The 20,903-nt window shown below is 37.8% G+C and overlaps 1 protein-coding gene and 1 long non-coding RNA gene across 4 annotated transcripts in view; one reads left to right on the top strand and one right to left on the bottom strand.

The window, feature by feature from the left end:
• Positions 1 to 2,420: 2,420 nt before the first annotated feature.
• LOC136554932 (uncharacterized) lies at positions 2,421 to 4,969 on the bottom strand. Of its 2 annotated transcripts, none has more exons than XR_010783400.1 (2): positions 4,889 to 4,969; positions 2,421 to 2,782 (listed from the first exon to the last, which is right to left on the bottom strand). It is a non-coding gene; the product is annotated as an uncharacterized lncRNA (long non-coding RNA). The 2 variants fall into 2 exon arrangements; XR_010783399.1 differs by lacking the exon at positions 4,889 to 4,969 and adding an exon at positions 3,944 to 4,214.
• HMGCLL1 (3-hydroxy-3-methylglutaryl-CoA lyase like 1) overlaps positions 4,483 to 20,903 on the top strand; it is a 76,587-nt gene continuing 60,166 nt past the window's right edge. For both annotated transcript variants that reach the window (XM_066547317.1, XM_066547318.1), the window contains exon 1: positions 4,483 to 4,619. In XM_066547317.1, the coding sequence (XP_066403414.1) occupies positions 4,515 to 4,619 (105 nt within the window). In that variant the 5' untranslated portion in view covers positions 4,483 to 4,514. The remainder of the gene's footprint in view (positions 4,620 to 20,903) is intronic.

The raw sequence follows: 20,903 nt of genomic DNA, 5'->3' as shown, positions 1-20,903 counted from the left end.
TTATCCAATAAATATTTCCTAAGAGTAATTTATAGTTTATCCTATATGAAATAAAGGGGTCACTTTTTTGAAAAACAAGAAAACCAGCTTCACTGAAAATCAGTACTATTTTGTTGTCTCTTAATAACATAAAGAGAGGAAGGAAATCAGAGGTCACTGCATATTGCACCTTATAATCCCTATAAAAAATCACATCAGCATTTATTGGCAGAGAAGACTAGGTGGAGATGGAGATACTAAATACATTGATGTGAAAAAAAGAGATGGAAAAAAAGTCTGTATAACAGTAGGCAAAACACTTGCTCTGAAAAGGAAATATATTCTTAAATATTGTAATAGCACCTTGAAAATCCATTCAGGAATTGGCTCATAGTTTCTCCTGATACTGTCGAGTGGTAGGTCAGGTCGCTGAGACAAAGAAATCACAGTTCTAAATGATGGAGTCTGACAAGGGACACATTTGGCTCAGCAGCATTTTTGTCAGTAATGAAAATGTCTCAAATGGAAAATGTTATCCATAAATAAGCACTTTCTGCTACAATTCTCTGCTGTCCTTGATATGCCTCATAACAATTTTAGGTAGCTATGCAGGGCTGGTACCTTGGAGACGACCCATAGACCCAAGGTCTGCCAAGTACCATTCCTGCCAGTGTAAAAGTCAGCACCCTTTACAAATGTAAAATAACACAGCTTATGACACGTCCCCTTTTTAATGACTCTGTGTGTGGGTGTATAACTATGAAACCAGGTCTAAACTCACAGAATTTCCTTCTTTTCCTTTTTGATGCTGCATAGTAGTATGAGAATAAAGATAAAATGTGTCCCTTTTTGTGTTTGCTTGTTTTACATTGTGGTCTAGTTGTCATAAACCCTGCCATCTGACCAAATTAGTCAAAGAATAGAAAAGAACAAGCTCCAACATCTGGGAAGACATTAACTTGGACTTTCTTCTTGATTGTGTCTGTTTCAAATGCCAGGTGTCTATCACCTGGGATATAGTTTTATTTTGGCAAAGTAAATCTATTACTAACTCTCTGAAGAATGCCGTCTCTGAATGATGCTGCAGCTAATGGAATACTGATTTACTGCCACAACTGTAAAGGATATTTTTTAACATTGTGTTACACGTCCCATCAATTTAGATCAACCAGACCTACCATATGTGAGAAGTTATCTACATTTTTCTCCAATAAAACTGAAATGATGAAAGCTTTGCTTTCCCTGAGGTATGATCCAGTATTGGTAGCCCCATTGTTTTTTTTTTTTAGCCCTCATCTTTGTCAGGGCTGGAGCATATTATTCCTGCAATGCTTGCCAGAATTCTATGGCTTACTTGTTGTTTGAGACTCACCATATGTGTCTTTGATCCCTGCCTAGTAGGCACTTTGGCTGCTTGCCAGTTTGGCACTTATGATTATCATCAGTATGAATAGCTCCCTTGCTTCTGATTCTGTCCTTCTTGCTGTCATCAAATCACTCTTTAAACAACTTTCTTATTTTCTTTCAGATGCTTATAAATGATCAATCTATTTTTACCATGCCTTTCTTGGCCAAGGTTTTGTGTCACACTGCAGGAAATCCAACAGCTTTATGTTTCCACTCCTAATGATCTGACTGCCAACTACCTGTGTAACTGCATGGCAACAATAAGGAGTACAGAAACATCTCTTGTGGTAGTGTTTGGAGTTACTCTGCATATAACACAAATATGCCTGTTTTCCCCATCTGGTTGGCTTGACGGCATGATTTCTTTGAGAGATTATTTATTTTAGTCAAAAGCATTCCTTTTAATAAACATTTTAAAACCTTTGACCAGAATGCAGTGTGAGCCAATGACAATGATAAATTCAGAGGAGTATCAGAATGATAAACAGTTTTAAGAGACAAATGGAAAGCCAAAAGCCAGTTGTGCACAACTTCTACTCACCATCCTGATACAGCACTAAACACATCTGAGCCCTTCCATGTGTTCTAGTGAACTGAAGTTGTTCCAAAATGCCATTGTTGAACAAAAGATACACAGAATCAAAATAAGGAACAGCACAGGGCACATAAAAGTCCAGACCATGAGAGGCCCATATGATGTTACAGAAAGATCTGCCAGAAGTGCCCGTTATTCTTTACCTGACCCTGCAAACCCTTCAGGTAGTAAATATACTGGTACTATCACAGGACAAGGGTATCTGCCTTCATGTTAACTCATAAAGTGGGGTGGAGTAAGTTTTGTAGCCTCTGCAAGCAAAGAGTATCAAGATGATCGTGTGTGCCTAAAACACAATCCTCTTGGAGCTTCTTTCACTCTGTGCTGTCCAATGTGACTCTTGTTCAGCAATAACAATCCAGTTTAGCTCTAGAGGTTTTAACACACAGGGCCTTTTTCAATAGAAAGATTATCACACCCTTCTCCCAAGAAACATGCGTATTTCAAATGAATGTGTTTTATTTATGCGTCTCTTGTTTTTGAAACAACTCATTACATTTTGAATGACCAGTTGAAAAATTCAGTGCAAAATTGGCAGGGTGAAAAACAAATTCTGATTTCAGGGAGAATAAGATGTAGAACAGAAAAGAAACAACGAGAAACTGTTGCAAGAGAACTCAATTTGGGATTACTTTAGAATGTATCTATTGTATTTTCCTTCTCTGCCCAACAACACCAGGAATTCAGGTAAAGATATTCTTTTTCAGAATATGTGGTGGTGCTCTGAGTCTTGAAGCAGGTTTGTGATAGTAAACATCCACACTAGATGTAGGCTGGAAGAGGCCACTGAGGTTTTAAGCCCTACAAAAACAAAACAGTAACAGACATAAAAACAATACCATTAGAAGGGATTTAATGTGCAGAAAATAGCAGTTTGATATATAAGCTGCCTGCAGAGCATTACAATGCAGCTAATTTCAGAGGTATTTGTAAAAAAGATGATTGAAGGCCATAAGAAATTTGACTTTGAAACTGAAGTAACTCAAGAACAGGTGAGGTAGGTAGGAGAGGTACACTTTATTCATAGACATAGTCCTAACTTTCTTGTGATTGCAGTTATCCTTTTTCCAGCTGGCTTTGAAATGTACAAAAAAGTGAAAATGAAATTATTAATCTTAATAAAGTGCCTTTCCCTTCACATATACCACATCATTGATAAGCGTTCTCTCACTGCAAGACAAAAAAGAAAGGCATGATTTTTTTGCCAGCTTCTCTATATTTTATCCCTAACTATAGGTAACAAGACCAAAGCAAATACCTAGAGACAGCATTTAAGGAAAGCTTAGTGGAATTTTGAACTGTGAAAATAAAAGAATGTTGCATTCACAAATATTTTACTGGAAAAAGGCAGAAAATATACTAACTGCATCAGATAGTAGTCAGTAAAAACCTTCCTGGTACTTTTCAGTGGCCAGATTTGAAATTGCAGAGATGACTACCAGTAATGTTTTTAAACTTTTACACTGGATTTTAAATATCTTATTTCTGAAAAGCCATGGTTATCCTTGAAGGACAAAAGCTTCCCAGCCAATCAATCAGCATCCAGTTTTGGTTTACAATAGCTATGAAAATACAATTTTTAGATGCACAGAACAACAAGGATGAAATGCAAAACTGCAAAAGAAAGATGGGGCTTTGAAAGCATCGTATCTATCCGTGAACTGAAACAGAGACTTGGTGGTAAACCTGATAACCTTTTGCAGAAAAATGATTGATGGAAAGGCTAATAAATTTAACAAAACATCCCTGATACCCCAGAAAACGAATGATCCAGAAACAATTTTTGCTGGGGAGGAGTTTGGAAAGTTGGCTGACACAATGAATGTAAGGGAGCCGACAAAACATAACTTGCTGCTGCGGAGAGAGCTGTCGAAACCTGAACAGTGCATTTGTAAAGCTCTAAGTTTTCGCTGTCTAAATGTAAAGCAGAAATGCCAGTGTGTGCACGAAGCCTCGTGTCACCTGGGCGCCCGAGTGAGCACGATCTCGTTTATCTTGCATGGTTTGCACAGCCCAGGGATGCCGAACAGGACACGTCTGGAAACAGCCCTGTCCCTTCCCCTTGCTCCTCTCTTTCCCCTCTGCTGCCTGAAGCCTTGCCAGTCAGGCTGGGCCCGGTGTCCCGCGGGCGTGCGGGCGCGCGGGCGCAGCACGGCTGGTTGTCCCCACGCTCGGCCCTCCCGGCTCTCCTCAGCGGTTTCTCCCGCACTCAGCCCCGATTGCAGCCTGCTGCGGCGCCAGCCCAGCCCGCAGCCAGCGCGGCCACTCACAGCCGCGGCTCCTCAGACGGGAAGGCGAGAGGGGCAGGAAGGGAAAAGAGGCAGAAGGCGAAGAGGAGCAGGAAGCGAGGGGGGCAGAGGGCGACGAGAGGCACCGGGCGAGCCCCGGGGCCGGCGGGCGTGAGGCGGCGGCCGCCGCAGCCGCGCGGGAGGGGACGCGGCGGCGCTCGCGCTCCGCCAATCGCGGGGCTGCTCGCGCGCGGGCCAGAGGCTGCGCCCACCCTGCGGCGGCGGCGGCGGCAGCCGGGCGAGCCATGGGCACGGTGCCGTCCGCGCTGAAGCACTGCCTCAGCTACCAGCACCTCCTCAAAGAGCAGCTGTGGATCGCGGAGCCGCCCGCGGCCTCGCACCCCGCGCAGGTACCGCCCGGCGCGGATCGAGGGATGGGACGGGGCCGGCCCGACGGGGCGCGGCCGCCAGCAGGGGGAGGACGGGGCGCCGCCGCCCCCTCGCCGCCCCCTCGCCGCCCCCTCGCCGCCCGCTCGCCCGTCAGGCGCGTCCCCCGCGCCGCTGCTGCCCCTGCCCGCTCTGCCCCTGCCCGCTCGCAGAGCCCGGCTCTCTCCCCTCTCTCCCCTCTCTCCCCTCTCCCGTCTTGCCCGGAGCAGCGGGGGAGGGAGGAGGCCCTTACCCCCCGTCCCGCACCGCTGGGGTGTGTCTGGTCAGTGTTCCGGCACAGGGCCGGTATCACACTGTGTTCCAGGCAGTGCGAACACAGGTGGGTGGCGCTGGGGCCGTGGTGAGGCAGTGGCAAACCCACTCAGCAGTGGTCCTCGCCACGCGTGATCATTCACCGTGTGAAAATGATAAAATGGCAGGGTGAGACGCATTTGGGGGGGGGGGTCACGGCACTGCCCTTGCTGCATGCAGCTTGTACTGCTCTCACGCGTTTGCTGTCGAGGGAAAAGTCCCTGCAGCCGTAGGGGTGCGGAGGCAGAGCCGGGGGCAGTCACGGAGGGGTGACTGAAGGTGGCTGCGCACCCTCCTGTCCGTGAGCTGTGAGCAGGTGTGGACGGTGGCTGCACGGATTGAAGGTTAGTTGAGGTGCCCGGGCAGGCTGCGAAATCAACAGCGTAGGCCATGACTGTCCTAAACATGGCTTTGTAGGGGAAGAAGGGAGGCAAAGTTACCAGCATATCCTCTCTGAACCAGTCATCCAGTCCAACTCCAGCTCCAGTAATCAGTCAATGCTTCAAACCTTTAAAAACATAAGTCAAGCCTAGAACAAAATAGTTTAAACTGTACTTAAATACATTTTTTTATTTTCTTTTTTAAAAGCAGCTCTTGTTTGTTGCATCTTCTGTTTTCAGATAGGTGGTGGGATCATCTTCCATTTTTCTCCACTCTTTGGAAGTGAAATTTAATTCCTATGTAGCAATGTGACTTCAGAGGTGGAAAGAAGATGAAAAATCTTCTGATTGATATGAAAACTGGCAGCATTTTAATTTTGCTTCAGATGCTCTGAGCCTCATATCTCAAAAGATGTATATATGGAATACCCAAAGCAACATTGTTGTGAGCATAGGGCTTTGTATATGTAAGCCCCATACAACTTCCAGCTATCATGCTTCCCTGGAAATAGTGTCTATCCAGAATTAAATCGGGGGGAAAAAAAATCTTTTTTTTTTTTTTAAGTGGATTTTTTTTTTAATGGTAAAGAAATAAAATAGAATTAATGGACTTTTACGTACCAGGCCTGAAGCAAAGCACTATAATTCTGTTCATATGCCCTTGCTACATTTTGGTGCATCATTTCCTTTCAAAATATCTGAACATTTTTTAAAAGTGATATGCCACTTGATTGTGTCAGTATCTCTCCCCCTATCAGATGAAGCATTTGAAAAGTCTTTTGCAACAGAGTGGGTTTGCAGTCAAGAGCAATCATTAATATCTTCTCAGAAAATAGTAGATTAAAAAAAGTTTTCTGTATTGTAATGGATCATTTTACTTAATTTTTGCAGTGCTCTTCTTTTATTTTCATCACCATTTTTCCTCGTCCAAGATACAGAAGGATGTCATCAGTAAACAGCAAACACGAGAACATACAGCAAGCATCTTCCCCGTGCCCATTGATGTGGGTGTGAGCTGCACAGTAGACTAATTAAATCCAGAGGTGGTCATTGTTCATGTTTTTTCACATTTGCTTCTGCATTACTTTGCTGTGATTTTACATGAATCTGTTCAAATTTCCATATTTCTCATGTGGACTCTTAAACAAGCCACAAAGGTTTTCCCTATGTAGGAGTGCATTCCAGACCAATCCTGGTCAAGAAAAAAAGTATTCCTTGTTACATGATCTATAACTATACTGGCTCAAGTGATGTTTGTAAAAGGTTTGTTGGTTTTGTTTTTTGTTTGTTTTTTTTTTTTTATGACCAGCGTATGCAAGATAGTTATGGCAGCACCACTGCAATGATATTTCTGAGAGTACACTAAGGAATAAAATAGGAAAGAGGGTTTAGGTACAAGAACAATTTCCCAGAAATAACACACACTGTCTGATAAAAATATAGAGTTTATTTACTTGCTGAAATATTTTCAGGAGATCCTCAGAATTTTTCTTTAACTACCAAGTAAAATGTCAATGTTGCTGCCAGGGCTCTTGTAAAAATAAAATCATTCCATTTTGTCTAAAGACCCCAAATATATAATAATTTTGTTATATAATGTGCTGACTAATTTGTAGTCCTGTCCAGGTTCAACCACTTGAAGCTCTACTGGAGTTGAAATAATGGGTTCTAAAGTGAGTAGTGGAATATCTTAGTCTTTGTTTTTCCTTCTTTTTTCTGTTTCATTTAGCCAACCATTTTTGTGGTATTTTTAGAAAAATGTTTGACTTTAAAAGATAGACTTACTTGAGTAGTAAAGTTATTAAAAATGAGAGGTGAAAAGTAATAGGTAATTTGGCTAGGTGGCTAAATAGGCAGTCAATAGAATTTTCTACTACATATTTGTAGAAATTACTAATACCTATTTCAGTCTTATTTAGACTAGCCTGTGTTACATCAAAAATTACTGAACACCTGACTGGTCAATGAGACACCACATTCCTGTTGCAGTGTGTTCATCTTTCTCTATAGTCTTAATTTCTTAACCTTGCTTCAAAACGCTTCCATAATGCTTCATACAAGGAATACAGTTCAGCTTCATTTTCATAGCATTACCCAATGTATATGGTTTTTATTACCAGGTCTGATTAACTTAATATTAAAGGTTTGGTTTATTTTTACTAAATAAGAGCTATAGTACACAAGATTTTGTTAAAGACATGGGTTTATATTAAAGCTGTAAAATGTGCTGGCATCCATGGAGAAAAGAGGTGGCTGTAGATATTGCAGTATTGGGAAGATTTCTGCAGAGTCAAGGTCATTGCTGAAGGTGACTCAGAGGATTTGACCAGAGTGTGTAATGTACTTTGTGGTTTGCTTTGTGAAGTGCTCAGGCTGAGCAGCAGGGAAGGTGTCTATCTGCTGCTGATGTCCTCTGGTTTAGCAGCAACCTTCTTGCTGGAGAAGAGATGGTCTGAGAGTAATTGACATTGATTGGTCTTATCCTACAGACTTAATGTTATATTTTCATGTAGGCTAGAATGGAATTTTGATGCATTAGGAATATGCTAAGGACACAGCAGGGAAGAGCTGGATGGTTAAAGAAATACTAAAGACTGGGATGAAATTCAAGGATACAGAATGATTAGGTGCTTTGAGACCTATAACCCAAACTAGAAACTTTGACTTTATTGTTAGAAGAGATTGGAGAAGAACCTTGGAATCCTCACAAATCATAGGATGACTATGAGCTGCCAATATAGCTGTTAAAAAAAATCAAGTTAGGTCCTGGTCCTCAGATAGAGTAGATCAAGTATTTCCAGTCAAACAGGGAGATTTTGATGCCATTGCAAAGAAACTGTATCTGTTCCATTTTGGTTAGTCATGTTCAAGAAATTGAATTCCAGCTGAGATAAGTTAGGTCTTGCACCACTGGAATTGGAGCATGATTTGGGAACATTGATTGGGAACAGGGAGGTGAAATGTAAAATGTCTTGGGTTTGTTTGATACATAATGTTAAGACTTGGAGGATGTGTGGGCAGGGTGGTAAGAAGAGGAATTAGCTGTTTAAAATAAAGGAAGATGTTGCTACCCACAAACACACACTTATACTCAGTCCATATAATAAATTTAAAGTAGAAATTGAAAAACAAATTACGTATTGGTAGAATTCTTTAGGAACTTTTTAATCACAGTAATGAGGATATGATTTGGGTTTACTAAAAGGATTATATGATGTGATGTCCATATTAGTGAAAATTATTTGGTTTTTAAAAACTTTTAATGATTATATAATAAGGAATAGAGGATAGATATTTAAATGTTTTGAAAGAGACAATCTTTGTCCAGTTTTTTTAATTACACTGCATGGCTTAATACTTTGTTAAGGTCAGAGTGTCAACTTTAGTTGAGCATTCATCTGCCACTTTAAACTGGGGAATTCTACTCTGCAAGGGGATAGTGGCTAAACACAGTGGCTAAATTATAAGCATCTTTTTCTTAAACCATTGCATTTATGTACTACTAGCTAGGTGTACTAAGGGGTATAGTAAAATAAGAATATATTAGGAGTCATGGTTTGGTGAGGGCTACCTACACTTAAAATAAATAAAGCAAAAAATAAGACAAAAATAAGACTCTAGTCTCTTATTTTGCTGGATGTAGCTGTGACTCTAGGAAGTGTAATCTGTCTAAATAATGCTAATGTGTGCTATGTTATGTTATAGGATTTCTGTCACAGACTTAGGCTGTCATATGGAATGCAATATCCAGAATCATTAACAGTTGTTCAGCAGATTACCATTGGAAAATTTTGTAACTGGGGTGGAACAGAAATGCCAGGTGCTAAATACGTAAAATAACAAGCAAAAACTTGGGTCCTCTGATTTAGACAGCTAACTTCTGTTTCAGAGCCTTGATTCCAATGATTTATGTGCTACGTGCCTAAATATCCAGACTGAAAATGCACAGACTAAGATTCCCTCATCTCCTCACTGCATGACACTCTTGGATCTAGAGATGCACACAAGTGTCTTACTTTTTCAGTTTTAATGTGCTAGTTTAGATTTTGTAGTAGATTGTCATGTTTTAAACATATGCTAGAAACCTCTCAAATTTATTTTTAAAGTAACTCAAGAATAACAAAACCCACAGTCCATGTAACAATTTTATGTGTCTTACTCACTTATTTTGACTCTTGATTCAAATTACAGCATAAAAAATGAAGCATATGGTATTGTGCAGCCTGGGAGGAGACAGCAGATCTCTTTTATTTGAGTCTTTTAGGTACACCTCAGAGCAACTGATTTGAGACATACTGTATTTCATGTTCTTTTTATCTCCATGTAATTATATATTCCAGGAATAAATTAACATTTGCAGGTTCTCATCAAATAACTATTTGGGCTATTTTAATTTTTTAATTTAATTTATCAAGCTAAGAAGTACTATAAAAAATTGCTGACAACAATATTGCAAGTTTATTAATTTACTGTGACAATTATCATACATCGTTGTTTATTCCCCTTTTTTTTTTAATCTGATGAAAATTGTATGTGAGTAGAGAAAAAACAAGGTAGTTTTCCTGGACTTTATGTTGCAGTTTTTGTTTCTTAACTCTTTCAATGGATGGCATTATTTAAAGATACTTAATGAAATCTTTATAGAGAAAGTACGTTAATTTCACTGGACAAAGGTCTTTTTTTCCCTCTGCCCTTTGTCCACCATTTTTACCTCATTCTTTGTTTTCATCCTGACCTTTTGTTGTCTTTCATATAACCTAAGACCAAATAATTGATCACTAAGAGTGATCACTGAAGTTCCTGGTTTCCAGTCCTACATTCTGCCAGGCCTTCTGTAGTCTTCTATATGCAGAGGCCTTGTCAATACAGACTCATTAAAGGAATCTTTTTCTCAGTGAATACATTACAAGAATGTCCCAAGAATGAGACTTTTTTTTTGCTTTGTTGCAGATTCCAAGTTTTCTTAGTCTTCATAAGATTAAAGCATACAAAGTTATTAAATAGAAAAATAGATTTATATATATATTATATATATATATAATTATTAAATATATATAATAAAATTAATAGAATAATAAAGTGGAAGAGATTATAATTTAAATTATAGCAATCTATTGAGTTTGTATCAGCATGCCGTTTTTTCTTGTTGAATTTGGAAATGATGAATGACATATGATATATGCTGACACTGAAGGTAGTAAATAAAACACCCTCCCACTGAATTGAACTGCAGTGCAATGCTGAGCTCTTTCTAAAATGTTCTTTGAAATCAAGAGGAGTTTCCCCTTCAGAAGAGCAAGTCACTAGACTCATGCCAACTTTTTCAGTCAGGTATTTTATGTGCTGCAGAGCAAGAACATTGAAGAGAGAGAGGCCAAAAAGGCTGATTAGTTAGTTTGTTAGGGGTGTCAAATAGAATGTTAGAAGTTCAGAAGCTGATAAAGTGTAGGTTTGACCTAAACTGAGTCACTAACTTTCAGGTTTTTCATACCATTGGCCTGTAAATACTGGACAGATAACAGGAGCTTTTTATTTGATAGAGATCTATGCTATACTGAGATTATTAAGTGAATTTAAAATTTTATAATAAAGGTGGAAATACTGTAAAGTATTTGCTTTGCAAATTTGGGAACTAAAAAAATGCACAGGAAATTTTTATTCAGACCCCATATCTGCTTTTTGCTGAAATCCCATTTATGACTTTTCCCACCTCCATCTCCTTCAAAACCTAAATATGGGCACAGTGATGTTCATTTCCTCTCATGCCAGCTCAAGGAAGAGGATTGATTAAAGACACCCATATGTCATAATTATTTTAAAATTCATGCATTTTGGGATAAGTCTTTTCTCATTACTTTGGCTGGGAGTGAAGATAAGTGAACTGCCAAAGATCACTCAGATCCCAATTTAATTCCTTCTGAAATAAATGGGAATATCTTTTAATAAGACTCTTATTTACAATTTGTGGTTGTTGTCTTTTAGTTTTGATAAGGAAATCTCACCTTAGAAGATTACTGTACCAGCTGGTCAGACATAGAAGTTTTCATAAAGCAGAACATTTACTGCTCCTAATTAATCAAATTTTCTGGTTTTTAACTTTCTGATATGGTGACTAATAAACAGTATTAACTCTTGTCTCTATAGTGGCTTTTAGGTTGGTTTTTTTTCCACTTAGAAGGAATGCTGAGTACCTGGAATGATTCAGGGTGGAATGCTGGGTACCTAGGATGAAGTTACTTGTTTTCTCTACATTTTAATGATAGGACTATTTTTTGGTGCTTCTGAGGAAAAAGGTAGCTTCAACTCTTGCAGCACCTGTGTTGAAAGATTCACATGTTGATGGAAGTGTGTGTTTGAATTTCAGTTTATAGGTGAATAGCATGCAGTAAAAAACTGCTGCAGTGTAGGTATAGTCCAGAGATAAAGCTGAGTTCTTGTCATCCTTACTTCTTTCACTACATAGATATTTGAGGTGTTTAAACAAGGTGATGCTTCTCTGAAATTTTAGGACCTGAAGGCTATTGAGAATCTTTAATGTGTCAAATATGAGAGAAGTTACGTTTAAAGAAACTGTGGAGAGCTTCAGAAAAGTAGTTATTTAGTACTTCAGGCTGTGTTGAATTATCTTCTATTGTTTAGCTCTCTCATTCATGTAACAAAGGTATAATATTTTCTGTAGCATCCTTCTTTTCCCCAAAATGTATATTTTAAAAGATAGATGAAGTATGAAAGAGATGATGTTGTGTGGTATTGTGAACTTGCTGGGCAAAATGTGCCACCTTAAAAAATGTGCTGGTGCACATGATAATGCAGATGTGGACCTTGACACACAATGTTATGAGGTACTATGCACTCAGTAAGGCTTATCAATTAATTGATCCTCAGAAAATGCTGAACAGAAAAATAATAATTTTACATGTGGGAATAAAAATTAAACAGAAATGGTAGGAAAAGGTTCTCTCTGTCTGTCTAATCTATTTATCTTCTGTCACTTGGGAAAACTCATTGGAATTCTGAGAGAAGTTGCTTTCTTGATTGATTTCTTTATCGATCAGAAATTTCTGAGGTAAGAGCATAATCAAAATCAGACTTTCATACTGTGCTAAATACCTATAAAACAAATTCAGCATTTTTGCTTTTCAGCAAAAGGGAAATATTACTGCTGCGTTAATGTACGCTTATATAGTCCTTTTGGGGTAGAAATGTCACAATGGTGCACACACTTTAAAATTAAGCAGTGCACTAGAGATGAAGGATTTTTTCTATTTTGTAATATGTTGTTAGGGACATAATATACAATGAATAATAAGAATTTTATTATATAAGGTATTATTAATCAGACACATATTTTATTATCTGGTCTTTTAATCAGTCACTTCAGAGAAAAACTGCTAAGTGCATGGTTTACATTTCAGAAAAATATTTCCATGGGCAGTTTTAAGGATTGCCTTTCAAACTTAATTTATTACAGTGAGAAGTAATCAGCTCATAGCTTTTTTTTCCCCCTAACTTTTATAACTTAACTGGGTTACATATCATGTCAATGGTGAAGATTTTGATTAACATTTGGGACAAAGTTCTACTATTGCAAGAGATGGGAAAGATGCTGCAGGTAATAAGAAGGAAATGATATTTACTGTCGGAATGTTGTTATAGCCAATATTATTTTTAGATAATTCCCTTGTTAAATGGAGATTTATTTTACAGTTTGGTGTAAATGAATGAAAGTTACTCCAATTGTGGCATTACATTTGAATTTATTTGGATTAAATATTCTTATGAGAGTCATTCTCAGCAGCTCTTGTGACAAAAACACAGATTTATTACATGCGGAAACTGCTAAAAGGTGCACTGGTGAAAAAACTGTGCTGGGTAGACATTTCTTCTTTGTTTGAGTGGGGTTTTTTTGTTCACAGATGTTAGCTGTTTTGTATGGGAATAAAGGTGTTAGTTTATGAGTTTCTTGGAAAAAGAAGTTTAAAGGGTTTGAATGGATGAGATGTGTGGACTGAAGCGCCAGAGGACATTGCCGGAATGTTAGGTGAAACCCATAGGGAAATAATTCAACAGCAGCATCTGGAAAGGAACTGTATGTGGCTTTAGGGCTTACTTTTAATGCAAGTAGTTAAGATGAGATTAAATATAGGTGTTAGTATGTGAGAAATGGAGGAACAAGGTTAGTGATGAAGGTATATCATGTAGAACACTGGGATTAGGGAAAATATTGAACAGAATCCGCAGCTGATCACATCTGAATTTTTAAAACCCTGGAAACATAATTTGAATTGAACTATATACTAGCTTCATAAAAAATAAAGCAGTGTACATGAATATTTTATTGGGGAAAGAGAAGACAGGGTATAGGCCAGTTCATTGGCCTTGGCACGTCACTTTTGCCAGAATGGGATGAATGAAGATGGTGGAAGCTTAAGCTACTAAGCCAGTTGGCTGTTGGCTATGCAGAGAGAAATCAGCTGGTGAGTGAGAATTTTCTCTTGTCTCCTGACCGTTTTTTGATATTCATTACTTGATTCAATTTCCTAAGCACTCTTGTCTGGTGCCATGTGAGATACCCTAAGGTAGCTGAGATGGCTTATAGGATTGGCAGGTATTGCATAGGATTTACTGGAGACTCTGCCCTCTGGCTCAATGGCTGGAGGTCAAGTCAGATGCATCCCAAATGCACAAGGGTGCCTGTACTTAGCCATCTGACCTGTGCCCCTGCTGTTTGCTGCGTTGTTGGATAAGCTTTGGGCCATTGCTGACAGTGCTGAGAAGTGGCTCTATTCAGTTGGCCATGTTGCATTGATGACACCATTTAAGATGCCCTATGATTTCCTCCTTTATCTCCAGCTTCCAAAAAGCCACAGGTCCTGTGTCCTGCATGCTGTGTTGAGGGAACCTTAAGACATTTTATGTGAATATATACGTTGACTGCACAGGGATACCTAGGACACCTGTGGACATAACTGTGTAGATACTTAAGGATTTTTAAAGTCCAGTTGAGTCCTATCATTAAGAACATTTCAGGGCATTTTGAGCTTAATGAGTGGGATGGCTGCATTGCCATTTAGTCCATAACTAGTATTATCTATTGTCAGTCATTGGAAAAATCCCTCAGTTGAGTTTATGTGTCACAGTAAAATGAAAGTACAGCTAATATTAGTACTATTAGATATTTATCCCTTTTTTTTGTCCTTGGTTAATACTGGTTTTATTACTAATTTTAAAACTACATAAATTTCTTTCTCATCAAGAACTTTATCATTCAGAATATGGAGGCTTAAAAAAAACCCAAACAAACTTCCTAAATGTGCAAAGTCTGGAAGTGAAAGCAGTAACATTTGGGAAATATCATGATTCATTTTGCCATGACAACCCTTAATCGTCTCAAACAGTCTGAAGTAATATGTTCCCAATTTGATTTTGTCTTTGTCATCGTTCCTCCAGTACCAGTATATTTTCTTCTACTTGTTTCACTTCAATGTGTTCAGGTTTCCATGATATATTTTTTAAATTTCGTATAAGGAGCTTTTAATTATTTTCAGCTAAATAGGAAGAAAACAATATTCTTTAAATATACTCACATTTGACTAATTTCATAGTGAAAATGAAAGATTTTTAAAACATCATGAATGGCGTCGTGTTAAAGTTATAATTTCCTTACCATTATTGGGAAATTATTATGGTAATGCTTTACAGATGTTATTTTTATAAAGAGCTTTATAACTCTCAAATTCTTCTGAAGAATGAGTTGCCAACAGTGATGAAATAAATAGCCATTAAAATACTGTCATTTTAATCAGTATCTTTTGGAAAGAGAGCTATGGAAAATAGTGGTGGGCCACCTGTACGTAAATTCATGATTTACTTCATCTTTTAGGCCCAGCCTTTGGACACAGAAGATGATTTTGATTGCAATAGTAATGAGAATAGTTGATTTACTTTCAGCTTTTAATTTTAATTCTTAAAGATCTATGCATAGCTCACTGTTATTGACAATGAGTTTTTAGAGAGACTTACCTGATAGGGTGGATGTGTAGTATATTCATTTCCCCCCCGCCACTGATATCCCAAAGTATTTTAAAGAGCAAATTACTTGCACATGTTGGATTTGTAATGATGATCATGCCTCTGCTTTTTCAATGTGTGTGGAAAAACACCACTCTTTCTCCCTTCTAGAATTCTGTCTTTAGTCTTGCCTGTAAAACACCATACACACCATAATACTATTACCATAAATAATAGTAAAGGAAAGTGTGGGAGGTTTTGGCTCCAGTGTCATCAGTATGCTGTTGATCTCTGCTCTGTGTATCCTTTTCATCCAGCCCAGATGGCAGAGTATAATTGCTTTTCCAGGCTTTGACCAAGATAGGGATATGGATGAAAGTGAGTTGGCTGTAAATCAGCTTGGTTAATGGAGAAATGCTGCTTGTTAGCCAAGGGAAGCATTTAGGGAAATAGAAAAGGGTAATGTATACACCATGTCCTGAAAATACATTTTTAATTTTTGCTGAAGTGACTGGCTGTGTTGGCCTCCTGTTAATAATAGAGGTCTGTAGTACCATTTATTATTGACTTCTTTGTAACACAAGTCTAACTGTGGTTGTCTATGCCTCTGCTACCACCTGACGCTACTAATAGATTCCTTGATCATTATTTTTCAAGTTATCAGAAATTGTCTGTGACTTCAGCACATCTATGTGCTTTTTTAGGTTGCATGAACTGTTGGCTGTAATTTGGGTATTCAGATCTCTGCTATTCCATGTGTTCTACACAGCAACAAATGTTTTTAGAAGGTGTCAAGTCATCAGTGATAATTCAGAAAGTTCAGTCTCATCCAGGAGACCATTATTTGGCATATGTGACCTGTCATTTTTGTTGTCAGGTTATGAATGAATTTTTGTAAAATATAGACATGAATATTAAAGAAGGTATTTTTTTTCAAAGGTAGTGAAAAATCTTTGGGCTTGATTTTATCTTTTTTGTTTGTCCTGTAATGCTGCTTCTTTTTTTTTAAGAGCATGCAACATCATAGCAGAGAATTAGACATGTCTGTTAGACACTCAGTCTCCAGTTCCTGAGATTTCCTTCTTTGAAGAGCTGTCAGAACAGCAGTTTTGTTAGCCTGCCATATGCCTGTGGAATTTTCTGACCCACTGGAGCTTGCATTAGGTAAATTTTAAACCGTGACCTATACTGTGTGACTCTATACTGACATGTAGTAAGTTGTCCTTGGCCTCATAGGTGGAATGTAGCATGGACTCTTATGATTTTGATGATCAATTTAAAAAGTGTAATATGTATAATTCACATTTCTTCCCTTTGCTTACTAAAGGGAAAAACTTTTGGGGGTCTTGTAACTATCTTCACATCAAAATTGCTTCATAGATATTTTCCAGTATACTTTCACTGGCTTTGTTTCTATTAAGTTATAAAAATAACAATGAAATGTCTTAATTAATAATAAATCTTAAATGGTGATCATTATATGCTTATATTTCCCCATATTTATTTATATTATTTGAAATACTATTAGTAATTGTATTTTATGTAAAACTTACATATGTTTCTTTGTGAATGTTTATATTAATAGATTTTGCTCATGACTGTTACATAAAGTGGGATATAATGCTTTATTGATTTTCTATCCATCATAGCCTTTACTGTGTCCCTGAGATAACACCACCAGTTAGGTTGTGTGCTATCATATCAGCCCCCCAGTTTTGGGGGTTGAAAGCCATATATGAAAACTTACAAAGCAAGGATTAAATCAGGACTAAAGAATATGGGCTGACAATTTATATCCTGCTACTTTATACCCTGCTACTCAGAAAAACACTTGCCTTGCATAGTAGTTCAGTGTAGCTCATCAATTTTGAAAGAAACACTGTTACATTTTGTGTAATGGAGAGATCAAGAAGAAAATCTAGTTTATGGAAAATGTGAGAAAGTCATAAAGAAATATAGAATAATATTGTTGCAAGATCAGTATGGTAACACCTGTAATTTGTTTGACTGAAAGTAGTATTTTCAGAATGCATTCCAAACCCACGACATGCTCAAAAAAACCAGTGAAGAAACTTTAAGCCTGTTTACTACTTCTGAACTCTGCACTTCCTCATGGAAGGGGAAAATTAGTAATAACCTAAGAAGGAATTTGAGTTTAGTCTGCCCTGTGATATAAAAAGTACAACAGAAAACAGCTTTCACCCTCTCATACATTTAAAAATGTTACATTTATTACATTTATTACATTATTAAATGTTACAATTATTACATTTTATTCTTATGATTTTAAAATAAAAGTGAACATAGACTCCTCCAAATAGTTTTCAAATATATGACTACACTCTCAATTAAACAAAACAGACAGTTCCAGGCTTTCAGTTTATGTGTTGTCATAGATCAAGCTGAGTTCACTTCAGTTGGTTATATGAGGTAAATTGTGTACTGGAGGCAGCTGCAGGTTCTGGTTTCCCATCCATTAAGAACATTCACTGTAAGCAAAAGAGTAAACTACAAGTCATAGAAAATAATCAGCAGGTGTTTCACCCAAAGTATGTGAGAGTTCTCTGAGCTAATATAAAAGGAAAATAGTCTGGGAAGTGAGGAATTCCTCCTGTCCCCTCTCTCAAACTCCTGCAGGCAGAGATTATATTGATTTATTAACTCTGTAGCTCTTTAGAAAATGTGCTGTTTTGTGTTTGTCTGAAAGAAATGTTCTTTCTTATAGAAAGGAGTTCCTTATTTGTTTTGCTGCATCTCATTGCATTTTGCTAAGACCAGGGAAATCACTGTTCTGTGAAATTGGTTTGCAAACTTAGTAGCTCTGTGGCAATTGTCTATGTGATAGGTGATTTAGCACAATTGCATATTATGCTTAAGTTTTCCCTTTTATAACCATGATTCTGTTTGTGTATCAGGCAGAGCTCTTTTACTACTAGTTGAATTTTGGTGTATTTTTTTCTTATTAAACCCTTGTTTGTTGCTTGAATAAAACATTACTTTTTGGGATTACTGTCATAGCATCTGATAGCTGTAGCCTTCAATGGATAAGAAGATAGAGTTAATACTCAAAACACTAATATTCAGATGTATTTTATGAGTGCTACTATTCTAATCTGAAAAGTGTGAGATTTCTGGCCTTCATCAACAAAGCTTATCCTCAGAGTGCTAAGCATTAACAACTACTATGCTTTGTTTTAGGTGCAACTGATAGGAAGGGTCAAAGAAAGGGAGAAATAGGCTGCATTCTAATCCCAGCCTGTTTGACTTGGGTTAAAGAAATACTCAAGGAGTATATCTCTGAATTGGATGTTAAGGAACAAGGTTCAGATATTACAATGAACTCTAGAATGAGAAATTTCTCTGTCAGGGAGTACGGAGGGCCACCAGGACCCTAAGGGAGGGACCTGAGGCTGGTAACTGGCAATCCCATAGGAGCCAGGTGGGGTGAGAAGTGTAGGCCTAGAGGGGGTATCCTAGAGGGTAGGCCTAGAAGGGATTCGAGCACAAGTTCAGGTCATTGGGTGAGTTTGTGGTGTTAAGGGAGGTCTCAGGTTACAGCTGGGAGTTCAGGTCAGTGAGTCATGGTCAGGCTTTAGTCCAGTGGTGGTAAGCAGAATTGACCATGCAACCCTGTGCCCATCAGGCAGGTCCACAGTGAAGAGAGGGATCCAAGGTCAAACTGCAAAGTCAGTCCATGGGTCTAGGTCTGGATGGATGTGAATACTCTGTTTACAGGGGAGTCATGGGAAAACAAGGAGGAAAGAATTAAATTGGTCTGATTTGCTTCTAGGCTGTAGTTTGGGCAGAAGAATAGAGATCATGCCAGTTGCTCCAAAGAGATGTTCTGAAATTACTTAGTATCCTCTTCGTTGGACTGATGCTAGCTGAGGTTTTTTAATCTTGGTCTGAATACCTTTGCTGTGGCTTTGGAAGACCTACTGTAAAGGATTTTCAAAAGGATTTTCAAAAGGATTTTCAAAAGGATTTTCAAAAGTAATTTATAGATGGTTTTTTGATTTTTGAAATTTGTAACTATGTCCATGAGTAGTGTAGGTGAGTGTGACTTGAATGTTGTAGTTTCGTGTAAGAATAGTATTCTTAACACAGCAACCGTTTTTTTCAGTCTTTTGGGCATTCCTTAGTAATGTCATTTGTTATCTTTTGATTTGCCAGCTCATCAGAGAACTTGACAGAATTCTTTTTTTCCAAATCTTAATTTCTATTTTCTAAATAAAAGTAATAGTTGGGTTTTTTGTGTATTAGTTAATATTATTTGTACTTTATCACTTTTGCCTTTACCATTAAAATCCTCTTTGTAAATAGGATTAGATCAAACAACTGGCCACTCCAGCAACATGAGCATAAGTCTCAAAATTCAGTTAAATTAATTTTTGTTTAAAATCATATTTCTTACATTTTCATATGAATTAGTTTTTTTGTAAACAACCCTGCAACAATAAGTAGTATACTAGCAGATTATATTGGAATGTAATAGTTAATGTAAATGACAGTAGAAATATTAGGGCTATAATTTTACCATAGAAATCCTTACAGTGAATTCTCTCCCAGTTCAGACAATCCCCTGATATATGTAAATCACTACTCTTTCATAAGCTCAAACAAGCCTTCTGACCTCAACAATTATTTGGTTTATTCCAGGTGAGTTAACTCTGCACTTAACTAATTTTATTCTGTAATGATTTACTTGGATTTTATATTTTGCCATCCAATGGATAATCTCCAGTTGATTGAGTTGTTTTTTGAAGTTGGAAGTCCCAATATTTCTATTCATGAAGTGCCAGGCTACTGTTTTATCTATGACATCCTAGTTTGTAGTCCAGGATCAATTTTGTCATTTTCTTACTTCAGAAACAATATGGAGAGTTCTAAGTGTTATCTTGCATATTGCTTTTGTTGAAATGCATTGGGGATTTCGATGGAATTTTGTACTCTGCTGTAACTGCTTTTTTGTGGTAAGTCTGTGTTAACATTCAGGTCATGAATGTGGAGTGATATAATAAGAAAACCCCTGATGAAAGATTCTCAGGGGTTGAGGGTTTTTGCTAGTCATGGTCCATTCATGGCTACTCTTCTCCCAGTGGTCATGTCAGCAGCATGCAGCAGAAGTTCAAGAATGAATACTCAGTTTATCTTTACTGAGGGATATTCCTCAGGTGCATCCCACTGTTTTTTGAATCTTCTCCATTTTTTCTCTAGTTAAGCTGGGAATTAGTATGTTTTATATCTGCCTTCTAGTAGTGTGAACTATGTGAAGAAGGATTTTAATTTCTTCCTGTTTATTTCCTCTATATCTTGTAAAGTTTAGAGACATCTAAGTGTTCAGAAGATTGACCAGTTTTCTTTGTTCTCCTTCCAGCAATCATATTATTTATCTTAGAGCCTTCTCCCGGTTTCTGGGCATTTTTCCATGTCACTGCAGGTATACATTATGGAGTTATGATGCCACCTCCCTGATGATTCTTGTTGAAAACTGCTTTCCTGAGTAATTCTTTGTACAAGAATGGACCTACCTTTGTTCAGTGTCCTCTGTGCCAGAACACCACC

The sequence above is a fragment of the Molothrus aeneus genome, chromosome 3, assembly GCF_037042795.1.
Source record: "Molothrus aeneus isolate 106 chromosome 3, BPBGC_Maene_1.0, whole genome shotgun sequence".
NCBI classification, from domain to species: domain Eukaryota; kingdom Metazoa; phylum Chordata; class Aves; order Passeriformes; family Icteridae; genus Molothrus; species Molothrus aeneus.
The sequence above is the reverse complement of the archived record's forward strand: the minus strand, read 5'-3'. Positions and strand labels throughout refer to the sequence as shown.